Source organism: Falco naumanni, chromosome 3, assembly GCF_017639655.2.
Source record: "Falco naumanni isolate bFalNau1 chromosome 3, bFalNau1.pat, whole genome shotgun sequence".
Classification (NCBI taxonomy): domain Eukaryota; kingdom Metazoa; phylum Chordata; class Aves; order Falconiformes; family Falconidae; genus Falco; species Falco naumanni.
Window position 1 is genome coordinate 40,362,139 of NC_054056.1, and position 19,772 is coordinate 40,381,910.

At 38.9% G+C, this 19,772-nt stretch overlaps 1 protein-coding gene across 4 annotated transcripts in view; it reads left to right on the forward strand.

The window, feature by feature from the left end:
- Window positions 1-5,021: 5,021 nt before the first annotated feature.
- ABCA13 (ATP binding cassette subfamily A member 13) overlaps window positions 5,022-19,772 on the forward strand; it is a 199,311-nt gene continuing 184,560 nt past the window's right edge. For 3 of the 4 annotated variants that reach the window (XM_040588024.1, XM_040588022.1, XM_040588023.1), the window contains exons 1-3: window positions 5,024-5,275; window positions 13,024-13,117; window positions 14,668-14,791. In XM_040588024.1, coding sequence (XP_040443958.1) covers window positions 5,186-5,275; window positions 13,024-13,117; window positions 14,668-14,791 — 308 coding nt within the window. In that variant the 5' untranslated portion in view covers window positions 5,024-5,185. Of the gene's footprint in view, window positions 5,276-13,023; window positions 13,118-14,667; window positions 14,792-19,772 lie in introns of all 4 variants that reach the window. The other variant, XM_040588025.1, reaches the window with a different exon arrangement.

Here is a 19,772-nt window from a genome sequence, read left to right on the forward strand (position 1 = left end):
GTTTCTACAAATGGTTTGTTCTGTGATTCATGGTGTTCTGGCCTGTTACTACCTTTTTATTAAAGAAATCATTGAGACCATGATGAACATATGCTAGAATGAATTTGTGTCACATTTGCAAGAGATTGAGAATGTGCAGTAACTTGATTAGTGACTTGGAGTGGATTTTTATTTTTGACATCTTGATAAATTTCAGAGAAGGATTTTCTTGAATGGAAGGTATGAGAAATCCCGAAAAGGAACATTTTGAAATGACCTATTGACAAAGTGCTTAGAATATAAATATTTTTGTCTTTAAGAAACAGGCAAAATAATTCATTAATTTCAGTATTTCTTGAAGATATACACATGTAATATGCAATATCTCTTTTTTAACATTCTTCCTAAGTCCTTGCAAAGGCTTTTCAGTGCATTGTGTAACAGAACTGGATTTTCTTCTCAAGTCTGGTTCTCAATACATTCCTAAATAGAGTTTTTATATAGTTGAATCAGAAATGTGTTTAATTTCCATTGATAAGGTAGGTGAAAGAAACTAAAGTGTGAATGTTTCTAGATTTGCCCACCAACAGGCAGTTACGTTCTGGATGCAGCACTCAGTAGTGCAAGCAGCAAACTGAGATTTGGGGACTGGATCTGCATGCAACAACTTGAATACAAAAAAGCACAGAAATGTGATTTGATGAGATTATTGCTGTTTGCTACAAGGTGATGAGGTTTGCTTTCCTTTAACGTTTGTCAGTTTTTAAGTTGGAGTGACCTAAATACATGCTTTCTCTTTCTAAAATAATTACCATTTAATATTATACTCCAGAGTATGAATTAAATTACAGTTAAAAAAATCTGCTGCCTGAAAGGCAGAGAAAGGAGGTCACTGAACAGAGCAACATTAAATCTGAAACTCTATGGTACAATAATAGAATAAAGAGTAATGCTGACAGGGACGATGCTTTTGCTCAGGCTGCAAACAAAATGCAGCAGTAGAAAAAGATGGACAGAGCCGGTTTTACACGACACAGAAACCTGGTTCCAGATGCTTCTTGTTGGCACTGAGCTTGTAACTCTGAGAAAATTTTCAGTTTAGTATCAGTCTGTCATATTAAAAGAATAAAATTCCTAGAGCTGTCCAGAAGCTCAAACAAACCACTGGCCACCTTGTGAGATTGGGTCTGTTTGTTTGTTTAATGTGCTCCATTTTATTCAGCCCTATTATTTGACCTTGCCCACAACTATCTTTTTTATCATATCCTAACTTTGCACACAGGAAGTGTCTCCCAGGAAAGTTGTTACTAATTGATGTCATCTTGCATCTTTGCGTACAAGTGCAAAGGCACTTTGTAAAACAGGTCTGTGCTATGTAAATATTTACAAGCACTACTTCTAAGAATGTTAAAAGGAAAGCCTTGTGATCACACAATAAACCTTGTGAAAGGAATTGTGGGTGGTAATAGGAAAATATGCTAGTTTAGCAGATTCCCAGCCATATTCTCATATGATTTGACTGCATTCCTGTCTACCAAACAATATTTTTGGCTCCTGGGCTTTAACCTACTTAACATATGAAACTATGTTTCTTTGAATGTGCTTGTCAACCTACTCTTAATTAGTTTATATTAAAACTGTAGGCTAGACATGGCATGTTGATGGTATATTATAAAGCAGTCAAGTTTTAAAACCAGAGATGGATGCTGACAGAAGATTCTCTGCCTTTTCTGCCCTAGTGATTTTGGATAACTTGCATATTGTAAGAGTATTTTTTTAAGTTAAAACCAAGACAAAGCCTGCTAAAGCTAAGTAGAAGCAGAAAAGGGCAGGTCACTGTCTTGTCCTCGCTTGGAGACCCAATTCTGGGTGTATTTTTTTTTCCATTCCAGAAGGAATGAGTGGAGCACATGATGAAATAAATGACCTTCTAATTTGCCCTGAAATATTCAAGATGTTGTTGACTACAGCTGCTCTGTTAAGGAGCCCTGAAAACATATAATTTATTTAGCCTAAAAGCAACTGTGCTGTGTTTGAACCTTTTTAAACTGTTTGTAGATGCAATTCCTAAACAAAGTTGCTATTTAAGGCTGGTACTTGCACAGGATACTGCTTGACACTGTACTGATGAAAGCTAGATCACTCAAAAGAGCTTCCAGCATGGCAGCAATATAGCTGGCATGTCTTTCAATAAATATTCAGAACTGATTTGCTTTTTCTGTCTGTATGCTTACTTTTTAATATTGTCTCTTTTGTGCCAAGGGTTTGTTTTAGGGGGTTGTGGGTGGTGGTATGATTTCATATTTCTCTTATTTCTATAACGTTACAGATAATACAATCAAGCTTATACATCCTACTTCTTCTAAAGTCACTGTTATAAGCAATTTCCCAGAATACCACTGCAGGGATTGTTCTTGGTTGAATGTTTGTAAGGTATCTTTTACTTTCATAAATTTTGTTCTAGAAAAAACAAGTCTACTACTGGAGAGCACCATACCAGGCAAGAATGAATTTCTTTAGAAAGGACAATGTATGAGAGCAAATAGTTAACAGAACTCACTGGGGAAAGGTGTTTGTCTATTGGGTATCTTGTATAGTAACATAAGGAGTCAGTAGTTCATTAGTGCTGAATACTAATTGCATACAAAATAGTTGTTTCCTGTGTCCATGAAAAGCTGTTTAGCATTAAAAAATTGAATGCAACATTTATGAGTATGTAATTATATAGAGCATAATAAATATGCACATTATACAGTTGGCTGAAGAGAAATATGTAGAATTACTTGTTCAAAATAATTTGGCAAATGGTTCATGTGAGCTGTTTCGGCTTACGTACTGACCATCAGGAACTGTCTTCTGTATCAGATGCTTTGATAAATAACGGCTTACAATTACGCTGAATGATTAGTTTATAATTTCCTACAAATCACACGTTGTAGATTCTGCTCCACAGCTTTCTAAAATGGCTGTGTGAACTCATGCATATATTCACAATATTCAATTATTGACAAATACTTGTTTAAAAATGCAAATTGTGCACAGAATTTTCATCTTGGCTATCTCAGAATTTCACCTTTGGTCCTAGTGAACAAATTACTGTATGTACTCTGAAATAGCAGGGATTTTAGTATTGCTTGACTAAAGGCAGAAACATCCCTTATGCAAATGCCAGCCAGCTGTGAAGTGGAGCTCCTTGGTGAGGTAAGTTCTTTGTTTTCAGTTCTTTGTCCAGCTACACTTAGCCACCATAGGGCATGCCAAGAGGAGAGCTGCATAGTGGGGGCATGATGGGAGAGAGTAGGCACCGGGGACATGTGGCTCTGCTCCACAGCACTGAAGGAAGAATAAAGATAGTGACATGCTTGATGACTGCTGAAGATGTGCACTTTGATGGCAGAGTGGAGTGGGAAATAGAGGTTAATGGAAGAACAGAAGATGTGCTCAATGGACCCACCTTCATGCATAATTAATCCTGTCTTGGAGGTACAAACATGCTTAACATCATTCAGGCAAACACTGAACTACTTAGTTTTCTAGTATGTCCTGAGGACTTTCACATTTCCATTTAAAGCAAAATGATTACTTTGTAATTTTTCAGTCTCAGAGCAGAGAAACAGAAATCCTGCCATAAAGAGGAATAAAGGTGTTCAACTAGTCATATTCTACATCTGTGATTTCTGCTTTGCTGGGAGGAGATTTTTACCACTGTATAAAAAATTATGAATTCATGACACCGATATAATCTGCTTTTTCTCTACTCTTTGAACCCATGGAAAATGTAAAAATTCAACCATTTCAAATACAAAGATTTTAACAGATTAATCAGTCAATTTAACATGGATTAACTAAGATTCCCAACATGCTTTGGAGGGCCAAAACTTGCTGCTAAGTGACTCAAATTAGCCTTAGCTAAAATCTAGCTAAAATCTGCCTTAGCTCAAATCTAGTGGAAGTCAGATTCCTCGCTGCTGACTTCTGTATCCAAAAAGTTTTTACATTGATGGGGATTTTTCACTTAATGTGGAAAAATAGCTGTGAATGTTAAAATGTATCTTCCATTCAATACTAATAAATTTTGCAGAAAGTGTAATGATGCAATTTACTCAGCAATAGTGAGAAATGAATGTTTTGCTCAGACATCACTCTGTCCTAACGTGTGTCTGTGTGCTCGTGATTCAGATTATAGGTGGTTTGAATTGCCTTCTATAATGGCTGTGTTATGTGTCTCCATTGACCATAAAGAGAGCTTTTGGGGATCAGATTCTACCTTAGGCAATTCATTCGTGTAGAACAAAATACACAGAAAGTTTGCTTCTCTGCTCACAGTGACATTCCCAGTCAGTAGGGCAGTCACCCTCACCCCCCAGGAAAACTGCACACAGCTCTGCACTGCCAAACACCTGCTGTGTCTCCGGGTGGCCCTGCTGCCCCACATACTTGCAGGCCCCCCTCCAGCTGCAGATCCCCACACACAGCTCCAGGAACTTTCCTCCTCCTTTGCTGAAGGAAATGCTGGAAGACTGATTTTCATCCTGGGCAGCATGTGGCAATCATTAACAGTTTTCTGACTCATCAGAATATTCCATCTTCATGTAAGTAACGTATACTGGAAAAGGAGAATGAAATGTCAAACACATCCTTTATAAGATAAAATTAAACAGTCATATGATGATGCAATGGGACCACCAAGTACCAAATGCATACTTGTAAGGGTTCTAGATGTATACAGAGATTTATAAGGCTACGTGGTTAAGCAGCGCACTTATTTTCCTACTATGCTTTTTAAAAAAATTCTAAGCATATACATGCATGACATTAACAGTGCAGTGACAGAAAGTCACCAAACTGGAAAAAGACAAATGTGTGTTGCATATTCTTTTTTCCTGTTGTTTACATTCATTTTTACTCCAGAAAAATAGAAACAAGTGCAAAATATGTACTGTGGAGTAAAGCACCCTGAAGGCATTTATACAAACCCATCCCCTTACTGTCATTGCACTGAGAAGCAAGTGGAAAGATGAGATTCCTCAACGAATGCAAAACAAGAGGCAGAAACATAATCTCATCTTTTCTCAGCAAGCAGGAAAATCTCTTGCACCATTCTCTAGTGCTGGAATTAATCAGCTTCTGAATAATACTTTCAGACTGCTTAGGAAGATGATTATATATTAGAAAGTCTCAGTTTAAGAAGCCACTCTGCAAGTGGATGAAGGAAAGAGAAGACGATATGGGGCATGCTGTACACCAGTTCAAGGCTCTGTTTTGGAAGAATTGGCTCTGCCGTGTGAGGCAACCGGTGAGTTTTTGGAAATCATAAAAAAAAAGCAGTATTTTAAATCTTCTTTTAATATCTGTTGGAAAGATTGTACCTATTGGTTTCCCTTTTTTTTTGCTGCAGATTGTTAAAGGTAGGCTGGCTGGAAATGGTTCTTGTTTTGCCTTTGGTCGCCTAATTGTTGAAAACACAAGTAGAGAACAACACTATATTTTAATTCTGAAATAGCCGAATACATCAGTGCTCCCCAATTAGCAAATGAGATAGGAAATCTCATAAAAGTTTTGATGAACCACAGCTTATCTTTAAATTATCCATGGATGCTACCAGTTCTTCTAGCAGTGGTGAGGATGAAAATAAATTTTCTTCACATTACAGGTACTCATTTGTAATGTAATAAAACTTGCAAAAATGTGATAAAAATCTAGATATGGGGGAATGCAAGGACTGTATGTTAAAATTGTATATACTTCTAAATTACTTTTCGTACCCACTTTACAAAGCCTAATGTAACCTTTCAAATTCCAATATGCAAAAGAACGTGGCAGCTACTTCAACAGCAGTCAAAATTAAAATAATACTCAAATGTGAGATGAGATGTCATTTGCTTTTGCTGTGATTGATGTGATAATTTAATATAGAAGGAAGTGAATTTTCTCAAGTGAGCTAAATTTTTTGCGGGAAAAAAATGTCACTTCAATTAATAGTTTCTCATTGATTTCCCTTGTCTGTGATGATCTGGGGATTTGCAATGAGGCTTCTTGGTTGCTTCAGATAGGATTGCCTCAATTAAATAAACATACAGCTTTTCATTTCAGAAATATTTCACTTAAATAAAATTGTGATTTAGAGAGACAATTTCTTCTCCAAATGATTTCAAGTGATGTTTTTTAATATGAAAAATATTTCTGGGAGGGATACTGTTGGTTATATTCTTATCCATTCCTAAACACTTCTCTATGCTCCCTGTTCCTTGTATGTCAGTGTGCATTAAGCAGCTTCTCAGTATCTCCTGTTCTCCTCCATACTGATCCATTTCTCTTCTTTCTCTGCCTAGCTTTCTCTCTCATATATTTAAGGATGAAATCTTCATTTATGTACGTTTTCATTTTGCCTAACTGGTAGCTTTCCCAAAGAGAGAGCTCACCGAGATGCATACTTCCCCAAACTAGGAATTACAGTGAATGACCCAAAGGAAACTTAATTCTGCCTGTTCAGAACTAAAAGCTGCCCTGGGAAATTTTCAAAACTTCCTTATATACTCATTGTACAAACACTGAGCTGTGAAGGTGCTCCATATGCAGTTATGCAAGAAGAAATTCAGGTGGATTGTCCACCTACGCAAAAGACAGGTCAGACCCTCGTGAATCTGAACAGAAAAGCATGTCCTGAAAGATCTGATGTGCTTCAGCTCTGTATTATATTGTGTAGGTCTATCTGTAGAAGGCAATTGTCTTCCCATGGTTATTTATCAGCAGTCAGGACTACAAGACAAGTGTGGTCTGTTGAACTAATGATGTGTCATGAACATCACATGGTATTAGTTAATATTACATGTGAAGGGGCTATGAAAGACATTGTGTTCTGTAAAGAGTAGGTGTTTTGACTGAATTCAGACAGGCATCAGTGCCTCTTATTAACATGGTTCAAAGGCAGCAGAGAATAATATGTACATTTAGACATCAGTTGGAGTTTGAAATTGCAGTTGTGTAGAAGATACCTTCTCATTCCTGTTTTCAGAAGCTTTTGCTCCTGATCTACAGATTCTGGAAGCTCAGGAGATACATAAAAAACTTAAGTAGTAGAGTTGCCTGTTATCACTGCATTTTTTAAATATTGTTTATATAGTATTTATTACAGTCCAAATTTGCTACTAGGTAAAGAAAGAAATGTGATTCCCAAATTCTCTTGTTCTGATACCTTAATTTAGAGGAGAATTGGGATTATAATCATGTTGTGAAATGCTTTGAGTGTGTAGTTGCTAAAATAGCTATTAAAAGAAATATGAAACAAAGACTATCCTAAATCTATGCCTTTCTTTAAAAGCTGTTACTATTAATAATTTTCATCTTGGATTAATGTTAAGTTCAGAGAAAATGCTGCCATAATTATTTCTCTTCATCTGTCCCTACACTGTGTCATCTTTGCCCTGCTTCTGTCCTTTGCAGTTCACACTCCTTTCTTCCACACTTTAAAAGATATAAACATCCCTAAAAGTTGCTCATTGCTGAGCACAATGTTTTGCACATGTATGTTTTTGCATCAGTGCAAAACAATAAAAATAAAATAACAGTGAACAGTTACAAAGTTGTCCGTTTTATCTGTCAGATCCTAAAGCTCTATTACCAAATTCACCATTCCTCCCAAGCGCAACTCACAAGAATGGCATGAGCTCTCAGATCCCAGTTCCACTCAGTGCCTGGTTAAAGCAGCTGCACAGGGGCTGCCATCTTTCAAATGCCCTTTTTTTGGACCTTTTTCTGTTTGTGCGTTTCCTATTTGAACATGAATATGCCTTACAAAGCAATATTACTTCCCACCTTTACCAGGAATAACTTGCTCAGTAAGATCAAATTTTCTTGCTTAATGTCTGCAGCATGCTGATGGTTCATTGAGTCCTCCAACCTATTGTTGCCTCTGAAGCTGCCTTCTCACTTCTTGTACTTACCCCAGATTCCTCTTTTATCATGTGCTCTGCTAGAAGCCAGCTGAATGGGATTTGCTTTATTTGTCTAAAAAAAAAAATAAATCATTAGTTTAGCAAAAGACAGGACTGCTAAGGGCTCTTTTGGGGGGTTGGTGAAAAAAACCCCAACTATTTCAGACTCCCTCATGTCCAAGCATCAGCTACGTGGTTGCTGCAGCTGCTATACAGGCAGTGGTTGTGATGGTAGTAAGGACAGCTGGAGCAGACTACAGCAATGTGGACAATGGGATTATTTCTTAATATTCCTAGGTTCTCTGCAATTGCTGTTATCAACATCCAGACTCATGGTACTTTAACAAAGAAAGGCATAAGCATGTTAGACTGAGAAGTCTACCTCTGATAAACCATTAATGCATAATGAAGTTTTGGAGGTAAATGGAAAATGAAATTATTTGTGTTCTTAAAGTGTTGTAAACAACAGAAGTTATTCTAAGGGGCCTATACTTGCTTGGCTCACTGGTATTCTCCAGCTGCAAATTTGATATCTTTATTAAACCTTGAATTTTGTATATTCACCAAAATCATTGCTATTTAACTTGTTCTATAGGTGCAATGAGGTTTCTCAGGTGAATGGTAACAACCAAGGAGAATGCATCCCAGAATAAGAGTAACAATTGTTTACAGCTCTTATCGTTTCATTAGATGCCTTTCTACCCCAGTGCCAATGCTAATAGCATTGTGCAATGTTCATTTTGATCCCTAGGTTTATGAAAAAAAAAAAAAAAAGAATCTGCCCTTTTAAAAATAATGTATTTTTATATTTTAAGAATTTTTGGCTCATGTGTCCCAAATTTGGAATAGTAACCCTTCTCTGCATGCCAGAGTTTTGGATGTTCTGACTAAGCCAAATAATTTTGGAAGAGCTTAAACAAGAGGTGAGTTCTTACCTGTAACTGTTCTGTACCTGTCATACCCTACAGTGTTACAGCCTGGGTGACTTTTCTAGTCACAGAATATTCTCTTGTATTTCTAGCCAGATGACACTCAGTTATACCTATGAATGGGTTATTTCTTCTCCTTTCTCTGTTTTGCTTTCTACATACCATCAAATAATCCAGCAGCAATTCTCAGTGGGTCGAACTATTCAAGTTCAAAATCTAATTGCAGACAAAAAAGCCCAGGAACAGGCCAAAAACTATTAACTGAACTCTACCTGAAATAAATTAACTTCTTTGGCTCCATCCAAAGTACATGGAGATGTAGAAGAACATCACTCAAAGTTTTAGGCCAAGTGATATACCACACCCCATGAAAGTTGCAAGAGTGGACCTCTGGTCACCTGCTATGGTATACCAAGGGGAGTGTCAATGGAGAAAGTCCAATTAATTTCACAGCTATCTTAAACATGAATGACTGATCCTTAATGCAGCCTGATAGGGGAAATGGTAAGGAAAAAGAAGGTGCAGACCGAGGGTATTTCTGTACTTGTTTGGGTGAACTAATCTAGATTTTGAAGTCAGAAGCTTGCCATATTCTGAATTGATGGGAAATTTGTTTCTCCATTAGTAGGTTTTTTTCGGTCTCAGTTAATGGGAAACACAATATGTTTTCTGCTTTTCTGTTTTGGTAAGCAACTAGAATAGAATTTTTCGGTTATCATAACTCCTATAAAGCTGTTTGTACAAGCTCAAATGCATCACACAGTGCTAGTACCATGCTGTTCCTCAATTTTAGTGATAAGATAGCGTGATATTTTTGATCCTAGGTCTAATTCTCCAGATAAGTTTAATAAAATCTCTTCCATCCCTCTGGGAAGGCCTTTGTAATGATTAAAAGCCTTCAAGTCTGTCCATTCTCTGCTTTGTAGCACAAATAAATCCCTCTCACTAACATATTTAATCCCCTGCATTTTTTTGCCTGAAACCTTCTTACTAAGTACAAACAACACATTAGATTTCCTTGAACAAAGAGGTACTATCACCAAGAAGTGTCCTAGTGAAATGCTGCTCCAAATTCACATCTTTTTAGTAAGGCCTAGATTTAGCTCTATGCAGTAAGACTAGCTTTTTTTCTTAACAGTTTGGATACTGGTGATTAAGCCAGCAAGTAAAACCATTTCTGTTCTTCCCACATCATTAGCCCTTGTTAAATATAATGAAGAACCTCAAGGTTTTTTGGTTGGTGATTGACAGCCGGTGACAGCCGTGAGTCCAGTCCTAGGCTTTCAGCTGTAGAGCTGCCTAGAATTATCTGTGGCGGCTCCACACCATGGCTGTATTTACACGACTTTGTGTTTTGTCCTAGTTGTTGTACCGAAAGAGCAAAAAGCTGGTACAATTATCTTAGTGCCCAGGGCTCACAAGTATGATCCTGGATATTGTGCAATTGACTTAGAAGCTATTGAGCCAACTACTCTTTCAATTTCTTTATTTTTGCTTGATCAGCTTGCAAGAGGTAAAGGAAGCCCCTGGTAAAAGTTCAGTACAGCAGGACAGACAGAGAACAGAATAGCAGGTTTGAAATCAGGCTTTGGTGACTGCCCAGAGATGGTGTCCATGATACAGAACCCCAAGGGGCTCCTCTAGCCTACAGAAAAATGACTAGGAGCAAAGAAGGGCAAGGGATAAGTAGCTCTATCCTATCTAGACATCATTACCAAATGAATACCTAAATACACCTACAGCTGTGCTCCTAGATGTCAGGGCCCTGAGGGCACTGATAGCTCTTAATGGCCCTGAGCAGCCTCACCTGGGGCAGCCACCCACACACCCAGCCGGGGCCCTGCCCTGGTTTTGACTCAGTTTATTTTCTTCCTTGATGGTGGTATGGTGCTGTGTTTTGGATTTAGTATAATAATAATGTTGGTAACACACTGATGTTTTAGTTGTTGCTAAGTAGGTTTACCCTAAATTAAGGACTTTTCAGTTTCCCATGCTCTGCCAGTGAGGAGGTGGACAAGAAACTGGGAGGGAGTTGTTGGGACAGGTGACCTGCAGTAGCCAAAGGGATGTTCCATACTACAGAATGCCTTTGCTAGGAGCGGTGGTCTCTGACTCAGCTGTACCTTTCCGTAGGCTCTGCCAGTGATTACAGGACCGTGTTTGATCCTGGCTGCTCTCACTGAACATGACCACAGCCTGCAGATCTGCCTTCTGGCTTGATCTTAGGCCTGTCTCACCACTGCAGACCCACCTAGAGGCCCAGACTCTCAGCGGAACCGAGCTGGTGCTACCCAGCCCACTTGCCTTGCTGGGGTACTGCAGGGCAGGCCCTGCCTGGCAAGGACCCCACTGGCATGGCATTGCCTTTGGCCCCCTGCCCCCTAGGGAGCTGAGGGCTGGTGCTACACCCTGACTGCCAGCTTAGGTTACCTTGAGCCCTGAGGTGAGTACCAGGGAGCCCAGCCTGTGGCTGACCAGGACTTTCCTCCTATAAACAACCCCATGAGGTCTGGTCTTTCACAGCCACAACCCCCTGCCTGAGCTTCTTGTGGGAACCTCCTCCCACCCTTTCCCCCCAGCACTGACCTGGAGGTGGTGGTAGTATGTGTCTCTAGGGGCAGCCTGGTGATGCCTTTTCCAAATCTCTTCTGCAGTACCCTCTTTCTCATCTGCCGTGCCTGGCTTCAGCTCCTCAGATACCCCGGAGCAAATATATTGCTCTATAGCAAGGGCTCTCTGGTTCCAGGTAGGAGGTACGGGGATGAACATACAAAGAAGGAAGGCTGCTTCCAGGCCCCTAGGGGCACTGATAAGCCTTAAGAGCCCTGATCAGCCTCACCTGGGGCTCCACCTGGGCCCAGAGCCCAGTTGAAATGGGACTTCTAGGCCCTCAGCTCCTGTCTGGGTGGGTGCTCTCCTGTTCAGCTCCTGTGCTTGGTCATGCTCTAGCTCCATGTGCCTTAGGGAGTAGCTGGCCTTTGTGGCTCCCTAGAAGTTTGAAGGTACTACAGTTCATGTTTTTTGGTTGGCTTCTATTTGGTTTGGAGTGTGTTCAATTTAGATAAATGAAAATTTCTCTAAATTTCAGGAAGTTTTTAGTTCCTTGTCTCGTGTTCAGCAGAAACATCTTTTTTCACAGGGAAGACTGCCATTGGATGTTGTTCTTAAGTATTATGTTACTTTTCTCAGGTATTTTTCTAACATACCCAAGTTTAGGAATCACTTTTCTAGTGGAATTTGATTCAATTCTGATATTTTAGAAATAAAAATCCTTGATATGCTTTGAAGAAGTTAATAAACTCTAATGGGAGAACTTCAGTGGTGTTCTTTGTCATTTGTACTATGTTTCTGTTACAGAGTTTGGTATTCACACCTTCCTAGCGCTTTTATCAATAAATCTAGAAGTCCTTGGCTGAGTGGCAGTTTCTTCCTTTTTGCAGCTGAAAATTGAGACTGTTGTTTATGTTTGTTTGGTTGGGTTTTTCTTCTTTGTGTAATCCGTTTGGGGAGTTGCAACCTTTCCACAGAGGTGCAAGCATATATCATGTGTGTGCACTTTGCTCAGAGGAGACATGCTCAAGACCCACAAATCCCACAGTGCACTGGCTTGGGTGCCTTTTCATTGTGGTCCTGGAGGTGGGAAGGCAGGGAAATGTGAAGTGTGGTGATAGGTAAACTCAGGCCTATTAGCTTGGCCTCGCAGTGCCTTTCTGGAGGTGACAAAGGCAGCTTTTGGAGAGAGGCAACTGCAGGTGAAAGAAAGGGTGTAATGGCAGCAGTCAGAGACCCTGGGAAGGACAAGGAGGTACACCACCAGGCAGGGTTCAGGGGAGCATGAGAAGTTGCAGCAAAGGTGCAGAATGCTGCTAGCTTCTTAGGAGATACGGGAAATCTGTATGTAACTATCATCATGTTGTCAGAGTTACTGTATTGACCAGTGGGAAATATCTACAAATAGAAGTGATAACTACTTTTGTACTCTGAAAGCAGTGTACTTGGCAAAGTTACGAGGACTTCAATAGAATTTTTAATTACTAATTTGCTTTTAATGATCTTATTTTCCCTTAAGTAGTTGTAGAGGGGATACTTATTTATATATATTTTTAATTAAAAGATACATTATTTTTTTTTCCAAAATCCTGTTTCTATAGTACTCATGATGTCTTGATTTCCCTTCTCAGGTCCTGTCTCTCACTGAAATACTCTGGCCATGCGTGCTTTTCTTGATTCTGGCTGCAATCCGCTTCCAGGAGCCCCCAAAATACAAGGAAAACTGTATGTTTTATTTCACCTCTGTTCTATTTTGGTTGCCTCTGCTTGCAGAAATATTTAGGTATTATTAAAGATATTCTAGAAGGGGAGACTTACATGTAGTGGAGTCAGTAGAAAGAATCCTATAGTGGCATTGTTTTGTCTAACTGTGGGTCTGAGCAAGTCCTATTTAGGTGGGAAATAAATACAAAGTTTAAGGTCTGATTTGTCAGACAAGTTTTAGATATTTACTCTGAACTAAGGTGGGTCACTTATGTTTTAGTTGTACTTATTCCTTTCTGTTGAGTAATGGAGTTTCAATGACTGGCTCAGGAGTAGATAATTATGCAGTAGATACTAACAATTAGACAAGATGAATCTTACCCCTATCCACTTCCTGGGATTTTGAATGAATATTTTGTAAATAATAAAATCTTCCATTTCCATCAACACTTCCAAACTTGTTACGACTACCTCCATGTTATAAAGTTGGTTTTGCTTTTATCTTGTCAAATGTTAACTTCATTCAGGAAAGAATGATTTATGAATTATAATCTACTCAGTTTATTATTCTGTTACTCACAGATGCCAGAAAGTTGGGGATAAACCAGCTAAATTACAAACCAATTTGGTAAAACAGCTGTAGATCTGTAGAGTGAATCATCTGGAGAGAATCTAGCCAGCGCTATACACATTTACTTTAGACTTGCTCTAGTCTGGACACAAAGATGCAGTGCATAATAATGGTTTGAGTACTTTAAGTGTGCTTCTGCTTTGTTTTAGCAGAAAGGTGTACAATGTACATGCTTGGAGAGCTTGCTGCACTGTGAACTGGAGTGTGCTAAGTAAAAATATCTCATCTGCAAATGGTCATTCACAACTCAAAATTCATTATTTTATACATAAGGTACAGTTCCTGAGGAATGAGGGATGGCTTGATTAAGAGTGCAATTTCTAATGGTACATGTCTCAAAAATATTGGCACATGAATTTAAATAAAATTGGGATTTTTAAGTATCAGGTGCATGTAAATTCCCCGTTTCTGCATCTTTCAATTCTAAATATTCAGTAAGAGTGCTAGGCCAAATACTAGCTTTCTCGTTTGTTCTCATTTAATTCCTTTAATTTTGGTGCAATGGTTGCCAAAAGAAGGTTATCCAGAGGACAAGGGGAAGTATTGCAAGCATTTCTCATTTTTTGCTATTTTAAAGAAAGAAATGAGGTTAAATATGAATCCTATAGCTATTCCTTATGTTTCAAAATAAGAAAAAAGTTGCTTTATATTTTGAAGTTTAAATTGTTAGAACTATGGAAACATGCAATGGTGTTACTACCGTGAAAATCAGCTTTTCAAAGACTGCTCTCAAATGTTATACCCTGTTGTCACATTCTGACACAGGTTATTTTGTTTTCTGTGGTGAATTAGTTATTCTTAAATGGGACACCTATCATTGATACAACTTCATTGTTTGCAGGTGACAAAGCCACTTTCTAGGAGAAAGGCACACAGTGTGATGGTACAGGTTTGTAATCTCAACATCACTGGTTTTAATTCTGCTGCTGCTTGGTTTTAGGTTACTTAGAAGCTCGGGATTTACCAAGTCAGGGCCTTTATCCTTTCATGCGGACTCTTTTCTGTAATGTTGGTTCAAGATGCAAGAATTCTAGTTACACAACACAGACAAACCACCGCTTACGGTAAGTTACGAATTGGGCAGAGCTGTCAGCATCACACTGCGTCTTTTTCTAAAGCAAAGGTTGTCACTCTGTGCTAAGTTTCCTTCAGTGACCCTATGAATGCAAAAGATGTAGGGTCTTTAGTCATGCCTCTTATGAATTTTTGTTTGCCTTTCTTGGGCATTTTATGCTGTTATTAGATAACAAAAACTTTTTTCGGGGGAAAATTGGAGGTGTGCCTTGTATTCTTGCCCTTTGTTGCTGCTTTTGTTCTTCTCTCAAAAGTCTTTTATTATATGAGGGTGAGCCTGGGCAGTAAAAAGTGTATTATGCATGGATTTAAACTTTGGGTAGTTTGGGAGCACACATAGTAGGAGAAGTAAAGGCAGAAAAGCAAAACAAGGATAACTCTTAAGTAAGACCACAAAAAGCCAGAAAGGAGTAGTAGTAACTCTGTACTAAAAAGAACTTGAAGTAGCCTGTAAAAGGGCCTTGTCACAGGATCCCAGAGTACAGAAAGAAAAGGGATGGACCTGAATTTGAGCTTTTTCTTTAAGAAATGTGGTAATTTGACCTACTTCAAAATGTTGAAAAGCATTGAGATGCAAGGACACATGTAAATTGGCTGAAGGATGCAGTCATAAGTAACCTTTCAACATACATAACAATAAAGTCAAACTGAGGTGAGCTAATCAGAATATATGTATATATATGTGTATATATGTATGTATTACTGTTAGAAAATTGAGAATATCTACCAAAAAAGATCTTAGAGAGCTGAGCCAGGTAAGTGTGTAAGACCATTAAGTTTTTATGGTTTATTATTGTAGAAGTTTATAGATAGCAATAAATTCAGCATGCAGCAAGTTGGAAAGCTTCAATATCACAGTAATAGGCCATGATACTTACAGTTTGATCTAGACAGTCTGTTCTAGTTATTTGTATATGTAGAGAACTGTTGATTAAGCATAAGATCATGCAAAATAAATCTTGTTTATGGGCAAATACCTTTTACATAAAGCAATCATTTCTTAGTAGAATTGAAATCTTTATGGTTTAAGCCACAAATTGTTATTAGGCCAGTTCTTTTATCATAGAAAATGCTTATATACAGAAATAACAGCATTATAGTAATCCTAAACAAAAATTCTCCTAGTAATAATAATACAGTTCAAATCGTTACACAACCACTTAGTTTCTTCTCCTTTCTCTGGGGTTATCTTACCTTTTCACTGTTGCTTTGGTTCATAAGGTCAGTGGCTACAGTCTGGTGGTAGTAGGGTTGTTATGGTAAATTGTGATCTGAAGCTCCTTTTGCCTGGAGGAATGTGTTGTGTTGATGGCTTCTTTTTCACTCTAGAGTACACTTGGGGTCATTTGTGTTTGCTAAAATGCTTTTAAACTTTCTTTGTCCTCCACTGGTCTGCATGTCTATGATACATCTGAAGGTATATGGTATCTTTTACATATGTTAGGTATCTGTTCTTTTTTCTTGATACTTATAAATCAACTTTGTCTGGCTATAGTTCTGCGTTTTAACTGACCGCTGGTGAGTTGTTTATAGCCATGGGATCCTCGGTGCCAGCCTATGCCCCATCTCTTATCATCCTAGACCTGTACTCCAGTACAATGCATCCTGTGTCCCTACTTCTCAAGGCCTCTACTGTTACACTGGGCCTGAGTTCCTCTGCACTGATTTGCTATGTTAATCATAAATACCTCATTTTCCACAGAATGATCACGTGTTACTACTGTCTGTTTAAAACTATGGTGGTATTATACAATGACAAGTGAAAGTCAAGTAAATAGCCATAGCCATCTGGCCAGAAAAAAAATAATAAATTAAAACTAAACCAAGTCAAAAGCAAAACTGCGGGTACGTTAAGACAATTCAAACAAAGTAAAGGTGTCAAACCTCTGTGCTATGGTCTGGCAAACTCAGTACAAAGCCTGTAGCCTGTTACTTTCAGTGGCAATACTATATCACTATGCAATAACTGTTGGCCTTTTTAAAAATTATGTCCTAAAAGGATAGGTCTTATCTTTATCACTAGTCCAGATGCCATCTAAGTGTGTTAAATCTCTAAAAACTATGAAATATATTGACTTCTCTGCATGTTTATTTATACTGTTTTGACTGAGTTGCCCAAATTATATTTCAGCTCAAAAGAAAAGCAGGAAAGAATTTCCTGGAGGCAGTCTTAGACCTACTTAAGAATTGGGGAAATTATTCAGCGGCTTTCAATTTTTCAATGAAAAAATAAAATGCAAGCATGTATGTATATGTACATACTCAATAGGCTACACTAAGTAGCATGTGGCCTGGGTAAGGAAAAGAGGTGTAAATGTAGTATGAAGTTCATTCTGAGGTCAGTCTATTCCAGTAGGTCCATCAGTTTAAATTAAATCAACCTTAGGTCTGCTCTGACTTTTATGCTGGCTGCGAACAGCCTTAGGAATACAGACTGTCAGCTTGATCAGCCAAACATAACTGGATCCTACAAAGTCCCTGTGTTGACTGGAGAGAAGGGATGGCATAGGAACAGTAATACAGATTATCTTCCCTTTCAGGATTATATCAAACCATCGGTGGCTCTTTACAATCATTTTCAGGGACATTTTTACATCAACAATGTTGCATTTATTAAGGGTAAATCAAAGACTTTGCGTAGTTTGCATGGACACTTAACCCATTTATTTTCACAGTATGTACCACACCAGTGCTACCAGTTGGAAATATAGTTGTTGTCTTTTGGAAAAAAGTAATTCTATGACTTCTCTTGGAACCTCCACTATGAAACCCATAAATTACCCAAATGACTATTTGTCAGTGAGCAGCCTGAGCAGGACTGCTCCTTGAGGGGAGCTGAGCCAGGGGTTGAAGTCATCCTCGTGCAGGCCATGCCCTCACAGATGTGGTGCCATCCCCTCAAGCAACAGGCTCTATTAACAGCCATTGATATAGTGAGAAGATGAGCCAGGTTAAGTCTACAACTACCTCATTAATTCTGATTTACAGCAAAATCCCTGATGACTTGAAAACCATCCATTTGTTAACAGCTCTGAAGCTTTGCTCCTTGCTTCTCTCTTCAGCCACTGCAAAAGCTGGTGGCTTGCAGCTCTTTGATGTGATTCCCTAACCTGTTACACTCAGCAGTATCTCAGAGCAGAGTAAGGAAATATTTAGGAGGTATCTTTAGGAACTCCCATGGCAAATGATGTTTTTCCCTGCTCTTTCCAGAATGTTCCACCCCCCACCTCACCTTAATGGAGCACAGAGTAAAACTGAGAGCATGCAGATAAGATAAAACCATGCAGCACAGTGTCCTATAGCCTAACATCTGCAAATGCAAGTGCCTGTGCATAGAAACATAATATATCCCCAGTACTCTTAATTCAACTGCAAATATTGCAGGATGTGGTGGGATTTGCCCTTGCAGCTCAGACTCCTAGATCTATGTTCATTAGACTTCTCAATACCTAAAAGAAAATGAAGCTTAGGTTTTCTTGGACTTAGAACTACAGAGATCATTAAAACAATACTCTAAAATGTTGTTTCTAAGCTCATTAGTTTATTTATCTCTATTTATCTACAAGCAGTAGCGGCCTGAGCAGTGCCAGGCGAGGCAAACCCTGTAGGTGTGTCAGAGCCCCAGGTCTGTCTCTGGCATCTTCTCCTGGATGGACCCCTCAGACCCATGTGGTAGCTCTGTCTCCTTTTGCACCTGACTGGACTCCTGGGTTCATTCTGCTGTGTTGGGGCTGTTGCTGGAGCCTGTGACCCACCCCCAGGTCTGCCTGCTTGCCAGGATTGTGGGGGATGGTGCCCCACCGGGGAGGATGTGGCCTCCTCCAGGGGTGCTTCAGTTTCTAGCTTGTCCCTCCTGCTGGGGCCATCCCACTCCCCCTGGTCACTTTCTTGTTACTGTTTTTATTGATACCTGGGCCTCTGTGGTTCTCTCGTGGAGTAGTATTGGAAGAGCTCATGTACAAGAGCAGGTGTGGAAAAACAAGATCAAGCAAGATCTAAGCAGTGACAGCACTTGCATAAAATTGCTTAAAGGGTCAGATTTTTCTTTACTTATGTATCTTAAAATGAAAAAAGAAAGAATTCTGCAAGATAGCTGTATGTCTGCAGCAACTTACTGAATAGTCACCCTGGCTTTTGTAGTCTTGTGCTATGTAGTTGGAAAACAGAAACTTAAGCAATTTTAGTGATCTTGCTTACAGATTGTCAGGGTTGTGGAGAAAAGGAATTTTTAACATGAGTTTTCTCCATTTTATAGCCAATTAAGAACAATGTTTTTTTTTAGTTCTTTATATTGTTTGGTCCATTGCATTTTATAAGGGTTATAATAGTATGCAACATGGAGGGGAAAGATCTTTCTGTGACAGACCTGCAGTAAGCTATTTTCCAGCATGTGTTTTGGTGTTGATGGAGATGTCATGTCTCCAGGCTGTCCTGAGATGGTGCAGAATGGGAGCCAGCGGAGTTGGGGATTTGCAATTTTAGAGACAAATTTTTAATGTGGTGGCAGGGGTGAGATTGAGACAAGAGTGTGCTGAGAGGCTCATGAAAATCACCAGTCTAAACAGCATTGCACATCATAACTGAGGTCTCAGATGAACATTCTTATCATCATCCTGAGTAACTGGGTAATTTGAACAGAATTAGCATTTCTGAGTCATGGCTTTAGGAAATTGCTTTTACATGCTCAAAGAGATGCAGAGTCTTTTTGCTCTTTTGCAGTGTTTTATCAAGGTCAAAGTTTGTTTGAATGTATGTCTTTAATTTGATTTCTGTCCTCACACAGGTATTTCTGGAAGTGCACAATTAAGGAAAGAGTTACCATGGATGATAATAAATTGATATATATATATATACCCCCCCTTCTCCTAACACCCCAGTTCTAATTAGATATGTTCTCTCCTATAAATTACTAGCTTCCTCCTTTTGTCCTTTTTCTCATCCCTTGCTTCTCCTCTTTATTGTTCCTAGTAA